The sequence below is a fragment of the Paramormyrops kingsleyae genome, chromosome 9, assembly GCF_048594095.1.
Source record: "Paramormyrops kingsleyae isolate MSU_618 chromosome 9, PKINGS_0.4, whole genome shotgun sequence".
Lineage (NCBI taxonomy): Eukaryota > Metazoa > Chordata > Actinopteri > Osteoglossiformes > Mormyridae > Paramormyrops > Paramormyrops kingsleyae.
The window spans coordinates 15,550,451-15,563,284 of NC_132805.1; the positions used below are offsets into that span (position 1 = coordinate 15,550,451).

The 12,834-nt window shown below is 42.0% G+C and overlaps 2 protein-coding genes across 9 annotated transcripts; both read left to right on the top strand.

The window, feature by feature from the left end:
- Positions 1 to 1,549: 1,549 nt before the first annotated feature.
- On the top strand, positions 1,550 to 5,300 carry gstk1 (glutathione S-transferase kappa 1). Of its 5 annotated transcripts, none has more exons than XM_023792773.2 (8): positions 1,550 to 1,648; positions 2,298 to 2,369; positions 2,505 to 2,586; positions 2,765 to 2,893; positions 3,172 to 3,317; positions 3,403 to 3,519; positions 4,422 to 4,575; positions 5,208 to 5,300. In XM_023792773.2, exons 1-8 carry the CDS (start codon positions 1,565 to 1,567, stop codon positions 5,255 to 5,257), a joined length of 834 nt encoding a protein of 277 aa, XP_023648541.2. In that variant the 5' UTR covers positions 1,550 to 1,564; the 3' UTR covers positions 5,258 to 5,300. The 5 variants fall into 5 exon arrangements, with proteins under 5 accessions (XP_023648541.2, XP_023648542.2, XP_023648546.2 ...); XM_023792774.2 differs by having other exon boundaries at positions 4,422 to 4,515; XM_023792778.2 differs by having other exon boundaries at positions 1,647 to 1,776.
- Positions 5,301 to 5,450: 150 nt separating this feature from the next.
- On the top strand, positions 5,451 to 12,809 carry styk1b (serine/threonine/tyrosine kinase 1b). Of its 4 annotated transcripts, none has more exons than XM_023792770.2 (10): positions 5,451 to 5,808; positions 7,325 to 7,377; positions 7,743 to 7,928; positions 8,530 to 8,784; positions 9,127 to 9,308; positions 9,399 to 9,479; positions 9,558 to 9,763; positions 9,851 to 9,891; positions 11,286 to 11,382; positions 11,757 to 12,809. In XM_023792770.2, the coding sequence occupies exons 2-10, from the start codon at positions 7,326 to 7,328 to the stop codon at positions 11,950 to 11,952; spliced, it is 1,296 nt and encodes a 431-aa protein (XP_023648538.1). In that variant the 5' UTR covers positions 5,451 to 5,808; position 7,325; the 3' UTR covers positions 11,953 to 12,809. The 4 variants fall into 4 exon arrangements, with proteins under 4 accessions (XP_023648538.1, XP_072572518.1, XP_023648537.1 ...); XM_072716417.1 differs by having other exon boundaries at positions 7,850 to 7,928; XM_023792769.2 differs by having other exon boundaries at positions 5,451 to 5,747.
- The last annotated feature ends 25 nt before the right edge of the window (positions 12,810 to 12,834 follow it).

Genomic DNA, 12,834 nt, shown 5'->3' on the forward strand with positions numbered 1-12,834 from the left:
ATGTAAATGCCAAGGTAGGATAAGCAGCACTTCAGTAACATGCACAAATCCTTCTTCATGAATTATAACCGGAAATCCTTCTGTGAAACATGACTCATGTAATTCAGCCCTGAATTCATGCTGTTTAAGTTAGATATGCTGTGTCTGATGGTGTGATTTATAGACCTCTTGTTTTTTCTATACTATAATGAAAACCATTCCAATTCAACCATCCATCCATTTTTCAAACCGCTTATCCTTCTGGGTCGTGGGGAGTCCAGAACCTATCCCTGAAGCTATGGGCACGAGGCAGGGAACAACCCAGGTTGGGGGGCCAGCCCATCACAGGGCACACTTGCACACACCATTCACACCTATGGGCAATTTAATAACTCCAATTAACCTCAGCATGTCTTTGGACTGTGGGGGGGGGGGGGGGAACTGGAGTACCCAGAGGAAACTCCATGACAACATGGGGAGAACATGCGAACTCCACACAAATGTAACCCAGGCAGAGACTTAAACCCTGGTCCCAGAGGGGTGAGGCAACAGTGCTAACCACTGCACCACCATACCGCCCCCCCATTCCAATTCATGTACAGAAATAAAAAAACACAAACAAATAAAAGGAAAGGAAAAAAACATATTGGACAAGCGGCTGGAAAACATTGATGGTTGAGTGTATGCTTACTGTATATGGTGGCCAGGGTGTTGCTCTGTCTCTAGATTTACCAAGATTTCAGTCAAATGTGGGACTTTCCAACAATCAAGTAGCTATCAGTATCTCATTTAAAAACTTGAGAGAGAGAGGGAGGGCATGGATCACAAATGTATTCATGATCCTCCAAATAAATAAAATTATTGTTATGGATGTTCCTGCTAGATGATTCATATACTCAAATAACAATACATCCTGAAATCTGGCAGGAGATTTTAGTTAATATGACCCCTGAGCCATATAAACTCTTGGCACAAAAAGCACACGTTTAAAATCAATTTTAATAATGACGTTATTTTTTTATATATATATATATCTTTTTTTCTTTGTACTATATAATGTCTTTAATAGAGTAGCACAGTGGTGCAGCAGTAATTAGTACTATTACCGTACACCTCTAGCACCACAGTTCAAGTCTGTGCCTTAAATCCATTAATTGCGTGTTAATTGTGTCTTCCCCATCCTGGGTTATTCCATGCCTTGTGGGTTTGGATGGATTTTCCACTTTTTAAAAATGCATTTTGACGACTGCAGGCGATTTCCCATTGCAAACTGTGGGCAGCATTGGCTGACCATTTACAGTTTTGTGTTTTAAAAGAAATCATTTTAATTATTACAAAAAGATGCACGTGTAAAGTGTGCAATCGAATCACTACAATACATTATTGCTTACAGTTGTTTGTAAACAACTTAGCAACGGAATTGCATATGTATACAGCAGGTACTTCATAAGTTTAACACGAGTGCCGTGTTGTGAGATGTGCTACCTTAACCTGCCAAGGGTACACAGCATTTTTATTGATGTCACATATAAACATTTAACAATGCATGTACACACTACAGGCATCTACGTGTTATTTGCATACCATGGAAAGGTCTGTCCTGTACTTTATTATAGCCCTGGAGATTAGCCAGGGAATAACCCGGCAACAAACCACAGCATTTCAAACGGTAAGTCAGCTGCTGCTCTGGCTGCGTCTGCGGAGCTGAAATGGAGGCAGTATCGCTCGTTATTCGTCTGAAATGAGTCTAATGGAAAGGAAATCTTATGCAAAGCTATACAACTGTACGCGTGGACCGTAAGTGACAAGCATACATCTTTAATTAGTAATCAGCCTGCAATCAGAAAGTGAGCTACAACTGCTAAATGTGTTATAATCGTTTGCGCATTTTGACCATTTTATTTAATCATAAAAAATGCCTTTTTTCTTGACTCACCAGCGATCATTTCTCAAGGAGAAAACCGCATTGTGATAGTGTACAGGAAGAGGTGCCCGTAGTCCTATGCGTTCATATCCGGGGTAACCTTTGGCATAGTTTCCCTTCTTATCTCGATCAGAAATACGAGTTAAGTAAGTATAGACAAATACCGACATGAATGCGTTAAACCTCGTAATACCACATGTTAAAACACAAAAGAAGTACATTGCATTGCTACGTGAAGTGATTTAATGTTTGCACGAAACGAAACTGCTAGGTAGTTACAGCTGCGAATGATAATACTTTCTTCGCGTTGCTTAACAGCAAGAGATGATAACATTGTTTAAAGACGCATTCATATACGTAAAATTTCTTTTACATACTCTGAAATCATTTTCAGATAATGGCTTCCCGGAAAGTAATCGAGCTATTTTATGATGTCGTCTCCCCTTACTCCTGGCTGGGATTCGAGGTTAGTGTTTGTCTTTGTTGGCAGGTGAATATTCAGAAAATGATTAAACGAAATGTCAAATTTTTATATGTTTTGTTTAGACATTAATTTGACCATCAGTTAGTTTTAAATGTTTTTTTTTTTTGCTTCCTATAGGTCCTCTGTCGATACAGAAATGTGTGGAACATTGACCTTAAACTTTGCCCTGCATTTTTAGGAGGGGTCATGAAAGGGTCCGGTAAATAGCGATATTTTAACATTTTAACTTTGCAGCAGGTAAAAAGAGGAGTGTACACGAAAAAGAATAATAAAAAAAACGTAGTAGTAGCTTTTACAGTCTAGCTGTTGATGCATTGTAAGGTTCACTGTATAAGCATATAACGTGTTGACTTCCGTTTATTTCTTTCCACGTACAGGCAATAAGCCCCCTGGGTTAATCCCTAACAAGTTTCTCTACATGGGAACAGACCTGTCTCGGCTGGCTGAGTACTTTGCGGTTCCCCTTAGTTTTCCTAACGATCCTGATGAGACCATGTTCCGGAAGGGTACCCCACTTTTCCTCTTTATTTTATTTACCACTACTACTACAACAACAACAACAACAACTAATAATAAGATGATGAAGAATAACAATACAACAAATGTAATTTGTGTGATCATTATTTATGGGTTGTTAGTTAAAAATTACAGAGCTATCATTTTTAGTCCTGGTTTCTTGACTGGATGATGATATAGGTGTACAAACTCTCCTGGAAGTACGGGAGTTCCGTTAGTGGTCTCCAGCTGAACTTGGTCTGATTCCCTTCTGTACCTGGGCTGCCAGGTTCTCTTGCAGCTATGCGCTTTATAACTGCTGTGGGAGAGAGATATGGAGCTGATGAGCCAAGTGTGGAGAGAGTCTCCAGGGAGATATGGATGAGGGTCTGGTGTCGAGACGAAGACATCACCCTGCCTGCCTCACTCTCTGAGGTACTAGCTGGACCAGTATCTTCATCGCTGCTGCTGTGTAAATCTCTGCAGGCCCTATATCTCATTTTTGTCATTTGAACTCCAGGCCACATTGAAGGCAGGACTTCCTGCTAGGGAAGTGGAGGAGCTTTTGCAGTTGGCGGCTTCTGAGAAGATCAAGGACAAACTGAAGAGCGTAACCCAGGAAGCACTAGACTATGGGGTCAGTTTGAAATGATGTCAGTTTGTCTCACATCAGGCTATTTACTTTTACAGGCTGTGCTGTGTGGCCCACATGGAATCCTTGCACCAATCAAATTGCTGGAGTGGGCGGGGACTCTGATAAACAAGGGAATGTTTTTCATTATTGTTCCACAGTGCATTGCTGTATCTAGTGTCTTAAGGTGAGGGATCAGCCATTAAACATTGCATCAGATAGAAAGGACAATAACATGTTTCAGGGCCATAAATATTAAAGCAGGTAAGTACATACTTACCGGGGCATTTCTAGCTATTGAAAAGATCAGGGGCTAAGTCAAGTTTACTCGGGTTTGACTTTTTTTTGGAAGGATGATTGGCATCAGGGCTAAAATACTCGAGGCTCCGCTTAAAATACTGATCAGACTTAATGACGGCCATGCGTACTTATTTGGTTGCTTAATTATACGATTTCACTATACAGTAAATTGATTTGACTCATGCTTGTGATTGACTGCCAAATAAATTTATTAAATAAATGCGTCCATGTATGCTTTTATATATACTCTCTGTCCTCAAACTCTTTTATCTAGTCATTACATTTGGGTGCTGAATGGCGGCTTGTGGCTTGCAGGTTATGCTCTGTGACTGTGATCAGAAAGTTGCAGATTCAAATTCCCTGGCTGGTAAAATGATATCAACCCTGGGCCCCTGAGCAAGGCCCCTAACCCCCAGTTTCGCCAGGGAGACTGTATGACCCTGCTCTTTGATCCTTACTTGTACATCACTTTCAACAAAAATGTCTGCTAAATGAATGTCATGTAAATGAATGTGCACCTTGTGTCACAAGAATCTGTCTCTCAGGACTGCTTATCTCTGAAGCTGCCCCTGTTTGTTGAGGTTGCCTCAACCCTGTCTCTGCTATAGGCCTTTGGCTTTCCCCTCATCGTGTGTCACGTAGACGGAAAGCGGGAGATGTTTTTTGGATCTGACCGATTCGAGCTCATGGCCCACTGCATAGGTGATTACCCCGGTATCATCACTCAGTTTGTCTATCGTCACATTGTCACTTTCATAAGAGGTCAGTCATCTGAGCATCCTTGACATTAGTGAAGTTCTCTGGGCTACAGTTACAGAACTGCCATCGTTACAGACATTTTAGTAATTCACTGACATTAGTGATTTCAGAGTAATTAATTTGAAATGAAAGCCACTAAAGTCACTAAAACTCATTGTATTCAGAAATGCAAATAGTGATAAGTTGTTTTTAAATAGTGCTGAGTAAAATTCCAGGTTCAAGTTGTTTAAACAAAATATGCCGCAATTTTTGAAAGAAATGAAAAATTGATATTATGTAAAACCTGACTTTTAACATAGTGTAGGATGTAACATTTACTAACAGCATTTAATGTAGTGAAAATTCCTAAGTGAAACTTTTGAATGTGCTCTTAAACTTGAAAGACATTCCAGTAAAGAACATTTTTAAATTTAATTTCATAATTTCATTATATTCATATCTCAGGACTCTAACATATTCTCATGTTCATTGTATTTATTTTTCTTAAATTAACATTATCACCCTGAATATGTAGCCATGTTTAGAAATGCTCTGGCTACCTTACACATGTTTAGCAGAACCTGTCTGCTGAAGGACAGGAGTGCAGCACCCAGTGTGTCATCACATGACCACCACATCCCATCCTTCTTTTTCAGGAGAGAAGTGGTTGGGACCTCAGCCGATAAAGCTCACTGCTAAAGTGTAAAACCACTTGTTCCACAGAGATGCAAATAAATGGCTGAAATAAATGCATCTGTTTTATTTGCTGTACTTGTGATGTAAACCTGCTGACCGAGCCTGGCATGGCCACAGCGATGATAACAGTGATGGAGCCAGAATTTCAGGTTTAGGTGTGGGAGCTGCTGTAGGGCTATGAAAATGATGAACAGAGAGAGGCAGAAGACGTCAGGTAGGCTGAACAAAAGGAGCTATGTACATAAACAGGAGTGGAAGGACCTGTTTAGCCAAAGTAGAAGAGCGAGAGAGGAGGCTTAATGCAGTTAGACTGGAAACCCTGGAGACAGGATCATATAGAGTATGAAAGCGAGTGTTCTTGGGAGACTCTGACCTGGAGCCACTCAATCTGACTGCATCCCAGAGCTATAAGAAATCCAAAGGACATGGACTAAGAGTGAAGGAAGCTGGAAATCAGCAAACAGATGAAGGTGGACCTGCTGGAAGGGTGAACGAAAGGAGTGAGTCACTTAGCCGCATGGTGCAGACTAACAGGCAGTGAAAGAGGCCGGAAGGAGCGGTGTGAGTTACGTGAGAAACCTGACATGTCACCTGTAGCTGAAAACACTGTAACTAAGGGAAGCCAGTGCAATAAAAACAGATTTTAATCACACTTCCCTTTAATCAGAGTAATCATTAAGCTTTAAAGGTAGAGATTTTTTACAACAGTGTTTTGGGTAAGCAAATTGTGGGTGTGTTCAGTAAGTGTGTAGTGGTCCTATTAAAATTATATATATATGTATGTGTGTGTGTGTATAGTATTAATTGAAATTTTACAAATACATTGAATGGCTGAGGTGCCCCTTAGGAGAGGACTTATGTCTCTGTTAATTTGCATGTTTTAACGCTAAACTGTGCTTTTTTATTCTGAGCAAAAATATTCTCATGTTCAAAAAAATACACTGACTAACCAGATAAATAGCTTTTTACTTATACTTTATTTGACTGACACATTTGCACAATACTATCTGTGTGTGTACATACACGTATAAATATATAAATGAAAAATGTAGCACATAATATGTACGTGAGCTTCCTGTTCAGTAGCATTTGCAAGAGTACATAGTTTGCCAAAGGGGAAAATGTGGTAAAACAGGTTAAAACCATGCCACAAATCACTGAGGAAGGCAGCATTAGTTAATCCCCTAACTTAAAACATACCGTGGCATTTCGGGTAAATATCCCCTGGCAATGGCTACCCCGTTCCATGGGACTGCATGTGTTCTGTCATGATGCGAGCTATAGAAAGAGGTAATTAATACTGTTACCCAAAGGTGCCCCCCCCCCCACAGTTCCCTCACGCTGCTTTCATCATGTCTGTATTTTGTGGTATCTAGTTCTTTTTCTACTATTACTCGACCTATTTCCTTTGCTCAAACAGAACCTTAGAAAATTATGCTGCTGATGTCTCCTTACCTGTGTCTGACATGAAGCTGCACTACTGGACACAGGTCACACTGCAGGTTCAGCTATTTTAAGGGGGATATTAGTAGAAGAAACAAAACCTTCAATATCAGCTGTATGATTAAACAGTCCATCACAAGTGACCCTTTGAATGGCTGAGCAAAGCCTGAATGCGTTATGTATTTAATCAAGGCAGTGGCTCTGTAGTATGTAAATATATACACACTTACCCGTAATGCACCTGAAAGGCATGTGTGGTTCCTCTAATAGTAAACTTCATGTCCAAATAGGTGTGGTGACCACTTGTCTATTAATGGGAATTCTGGTATTTAATGTCACAAACGTCTGCTGCTATCTGTTTTTAATTGAACATATACTATGCGTTAATTTATTTTTATTCATTTCCTCACTGATATTCTGTTTCCAGAACATGCTATTTGGGCAATGTGTATTTTTTAAATGTGTTTGCACTATATTTACTTGTCTTTGTCTTGTTTTGCTTGCTGCTGAATGCACTAAAATGTCCCCTGTCATCAATAGAGTATATTTAATTTCATTTAAATTAATTTAATTTTATTTTATTTGCTTTAAATTGCATTAAACCATTAAATGCAGTCCAGTGTTTTACTTCTAGGATGGCGTCCAATAACTCAGGTTACCAGTGTCAATATGGGGACAATTTCTGTGGTGAGTCTTAATTAGGTCTTTTTCTGACTTGCTTTTGTCTGTGGTTTTCTCTCTGCTTCACATTAATATTTGGACATTTGCAGAGGTGGGTAAATGAGGTCCAAAGAGTACAATTCCAGACCAAGGATTTGTTTCAACCAACAAGTTGAGCATAAAGTGTCACAGTATTCGTATACTCAACTAGCTGGTGGAAACAAAATCTTGGTCTAGATTTTTACTCTTTGGTCCTGAACTACCTACCTCTGGTCATTTGCATGCTCTACCATCTGTCATATGATGCCCCCTTGCAATGAGCCACGTTGGCCTTCTCTAAGGGTACAGTCCCCTCCAACTGCTAACCGCTCCATTAACCGCTCCGCCTGCAGCGATCCGTGTGTACGAGCAGGAAGTGATCGTGGTGCCCATCGTGCTCCTCTTGAGCTTCCTGGTGACTCTTGTCTTCCTGCTGCTGCTGCGTTTCTGCCCTGAGAAGGTGAACCGGCTGCGGCGGCGCAGCCACACCAACAGCCTCCAGCGGCAGCGATCCAGGAGGGAACAGCAAGGCATTGATGGTGAGGGAGCTAGCGAGTGGGAAAAAAATGTGTATAGATGTGTATCTGAGTAGTGAATATAAATTTACTCAGTATATAACAATTTAACATTAGAATATATAAAAATAAACAGTAAAAAATTACAAGAATTTCTTATGTTCTCCAGAGTTACTGACATCTAATTTGGTGGCTATATGAACACCACTTTAGTCCCAAAATCTCTCCTCAGGGTACCCTAGCAATGCCATGTACTCATTCAATCAATTAACTTAATTAGTTCAATAACTTGATGAGGTATTGATTAGCCAAACATAATATGCTTCTGGTCGGGTCAGCAAATATATGGGTATATTGGATGGTTACTGTAAATATTTTTAGCACCTGTAGCTCAACAAGTAGTGCATGTCACTAACAATGCAAAATTTGTGGGTTCAAATCCCAGGGGGCACACATAAAATCATAATCCTTCCCTCTACTGCACCCACATGTAAATCTGTTAAACATACCATCTGACTGCCTAAGACTTTTGCACAGTACTGTGTTTGCTTACTAAAGCAGTGAATACAGCTGTCAAAACTGCATTATTGTCCACATAACAGTGTTCTCCTGTCTGTGTCTACAGCTCCCATAGGACTGAATCCTCTGGAGCATGAGACTATCTCTCTGGACGGGCCCACCTACTCCACCTTCATTCTGTCCCCTCAGCCAGACCCCACCCCACAGCCTGTCCTCCCAGAGTTGCCTAGACAGAGACTACCTGAGTCTTTCAACAAGATCTCCACTCTGCCATTCACTTTCTCGCTGAACACAGATGAGTGTGTCTCTCTGTACCGCGCCAAGATGGACGACAGAGATGTGGTTCTAAGAGTCCTCAACGGTAACCACTGCCGTCTCTGCACTCTCTCTACATTCTTCCTCCCTAACTAGCTCTGCCACCAGCACGCCAGCTTTTGAATTTGAAATTGAATCGAAACAAACCCATTCAAAAATAGACTGAAGGTACACCTTAAAGAAAAGAGCAGCACTAAGTCTGAATTAGATACTAACAGGTTGTTGTGGAATACAGTGGAAATAGCATAGTTCTATTAATACTTTGATTCTGTGTTCTTGTTCCTCTTGTGCGGCTCTCCCCAATGATAATCCCAATGTTGTCAGTCTTGTATCCCTGACCAACATCACACACTCCTTTTTCTTCCTGCGCCATCCCCGTCCTCCTCAGATTCTGCCAGTGCCAGTGAACGGCAGAACTTCCAAGGCTTTACCTCCTTTCTGTGGCAGCTGGGCTCGCACCCGTTCCTGCCCGCCGTGCTGGGCACTGTCACGCTGCGCGCCCCGCTCATCACCGTTGTGGAGGAGCTGCCCAACCGGGACCTCCTGGGCTTCCTCTGGAGGTGTCGGCAGGTGGGGGCAGGGTTCGGGGGAGCCGAGCACATTTGCTGAACTGTGTCTCTATGTCTGGATGGAGCAAACATACCAAGTTGTCGTTGACAGGATAATGTGACTCATGAGGCCCCTTGTGACCTGACAGAGAAGCGTATATTCACCATGGCAACCCAAGTGGCATCCGCTCTGGTGAGTTCCTATTCCCCCCCGGGAGGTGAATGGTGCCCAAGCCACCCTAAACTCTGGCTTAAATTCTTCCCAATCCAGGATCACCTCCACAGAAAGGATGTTGTCCATGGAAACCTTGGGGCCCGGAGTGTGCTCGTGGGCCGGGATCTGACAGTCAAACTGTGGGGACTGGGCACAGCATACAAGAAAACTCAGGCTATTCCGCCCCCTAATAATAGCGGGATTAAAAAATGGCAGGCTCCTGAGGTGCTAGCCAGGAGGAGCGCCTCTACTCACAGCGACATGTAAGTGAGCGAGAATAGCGACGCTGACAGTGGGGTAGGCTGGGAGTCTGCAGTAGTAACACAGTACCATTCCCCCCCCCCCCCCAGCTGGTCTTTTGGCATCTTGCTGTATGAAATGGTGACTCTTGGTAAGTTACATGTCCTTTTTCTCGGTGTTACAGGGGTTGAGGTGCAATATATCAGGGTATAATGAACCCAAATTAATCCAGAAACTTGAAAGCTGAAATACCACATGGACTTGTGTCTCCTTTAACTGGAAAATTCAGAGGGGAGTGTAAAACTAAAGGGTAGTGAGCAAAACGATGTGAATACTCACACACACTGTGGGAACAGGCCACACTCTTCCTCACCTCTCCCAAACTCATCAAACTCACTTCATTAACTGAGCATTTGTAGGTGTAGAGCAAAAGGTCATCTATACCTGAGCCTCCTTGACATTGTTCCACCTTCGGCCAGCTCATATACACCATATGGCCAAAAGTATGTGAACACCCCAGTTAATCAGAGGAATTTCTTGTTTATTCTACACCCACTGCTGACACAGACGTATAATCAAGCACACAGTTATGCAATCTTCTGCAACAATTATTATCAGCAAAATGGGTGGATGTTGCACAGGAGAGATTAGTGACTTTCCACTTGGCTCCATCATAGGACGCCATCTTTCCAAGTCAGTTCAAGAGATTTGTCCTGCTAGAGCTGCCCTGGTGGGCTGTAAGTGAGGTGATTGTGAAATGGAAACATCTGAGAGTTCAGCTGTGAAGTGGTCAGTCATAAATTCATAGAGAGTGACCTGATCACTCAGCATCATTACCCACCCTGAATGGCAGCAAATCCCACCAGCAATGTTACAAACTTCTAGTGGGAAGCTTTCCCAGAAGAACACAAGATATTATAGCAGCAAAGTGTGACCAACTTCATATTAATACCTGAGGTTTTGGAATGAGATGTTGGAAAAACTGGTGTCCACATGGTTTTGGCCATATAGTGTGAAGTTTATATTTAAAATACTGTTTATTCCATGTTTTATTTTGAATGAGTTTGCTGAATTAAGACTAAAATGTATATTGAGTCTCAGTAATGCAGTGTTTCTGAAACCAGTCCTCGGGGTGCCAAGACAGTCCACATTTTTCTCCCCAGTAGGGAGCTGGGAGGGAGCAAAAACATGGACCGTATGGGAAACAGCAGTATTGTCAATAATGATGCTGCTCAAATGGCCTTATGAATGGGCTGGGCATTTATAGGGTTAGGGTTGACTCACTGGGCATGGAGTCGTCTGTGTAAGAGGTACAGGGTGCTAAAAGCGGCATGTTTCCAAATGGCTGTGGGTACTTGCTTTAAAAATCTGAGGAATTATTTCCAAGAAAGTCCAAGTATAGTTTTGTGTGGAAAAAAATGTAATCTTTAGTGTGATATAGGCCATCGATGATTTATGACCTGTGATATTTGGGTGTGAGGCTGTGAAAGACTTTCTCACAATGCTGGTGACAAGGAGCTGTTGCTTGCCGCCATCCTGTCACAGGGGACGCCCCGTTCGCAGACGTGGCAGTAAATGAGCTCCTGCAGCAATTGCAGAGAGGGAGGACTCTGAAGAGGCCAGCCCACTGCCCCAGCTCACTGTAAGTAGCCACAGTCATGATCCCAGCAACATTTGGTGTAACGCCCTCAAAACACAAAGCTCGACAAAGAAATAACAGGAATTGCTTCATACATGGATGTGACAGTTCAGATAATGTAGTAATAAATTGTAATGGAAGTTAGAGGAGAAAAAAAACATCTCTGTGGGTTTAATTCCCCCGTACTGGCATACAAACCCTATACGTTTTAGGTTTTTGTGTCTAGGTTTAGACTGAAGTGGCTGTTGTCTATCCATCAACGTGCTTAAGGTCAGGACCTTAGGTGAATAACAAGACTATTGTGGTACATATTACCACAAATAGCATTGTCCTGAAGACATATATAATGATAGATTCTGTTACCTTGCCTTTCTCAGTTACTCGATCATGAAAGCCTGTTGCCAATGGAAAGAGCAAGACCGTCCTTCACTGGCTGAACTGAACCGCAAGCTCCAATCTGGAGAGAAGTCTGCCAATGACCGGGCTGTCCTGCGAGTACCAGAGCCAATCAACATCGAGCGCTACCTGCAGGAGGCTGGATATGTGGAAGATAACAGCTACAGTGTTCTTTGATAGATGCCAGTGCTTAGTCGTTCGCACATAAGGAATTAGGACTGCTATTAACAGATTTGGATGGGCATGTAAGTAAATGTATGTATGAGGCGTTGTCAGGGTTACAAATTCCGTGTAATATAAGATTAATGAAGAATAATTATTGCTATATATTTTCCCTGGTTAGTCACCTGTGACATTTTTCCCCCTTTATGAAATTCCAGCAGTCATATGCCACTAAATGTGTCCTTGCTCCTTATTTCACTGTAGTTTAGTTGCACGCTTGCAGGTTGTGTGAGTGACAGCAGCATCAATATTAATGTTAGGGATAGGGTTTGGGTGAAGCAGGGCTTTCCGTTTATCCTGGCATGTACCCACGGCTGAGGGTCACTAAGCAGGTAGCCTGATTGGCTACCTTCCTGATTGGCTACCTTCAGTATGCGTTGACATGTCTTACTGAATGTGTGGCATGCCACTCCTATCAATGAGCTGCAGTAAATAGAAGTCATTCATCATACTCATTTTCTAAGTATTGGTAATGATATAGCAGCAGCATATTGGCTGTGTTTGTCTAGTTTTCTTTTATAAAACAATGGGACAATCAATCATAGCTTAGGACAGCAAACGCAGACTACTGACTGCATAAAATAGGAGTCTCAGATCTGCTGCTGGCCCCTGATTGTGTGTCCTGTCAATAAAAAAATTTTAAAGTTCAGGTTAAGCCCACAAACTGCTGGTTATGGGATGCACTGCAGGGGTCCAGGTGTGAGCAGTGTGAATCAGTACGCTTGTACCACTTTTTAAGCTGCTAGTGCTTGAAGTATTACTGAAATGTGCAGCATGAGAATGCACATGAAATAAAAATTATTTTAAAATGCTTGAATATGTGGACTAAATCTCACT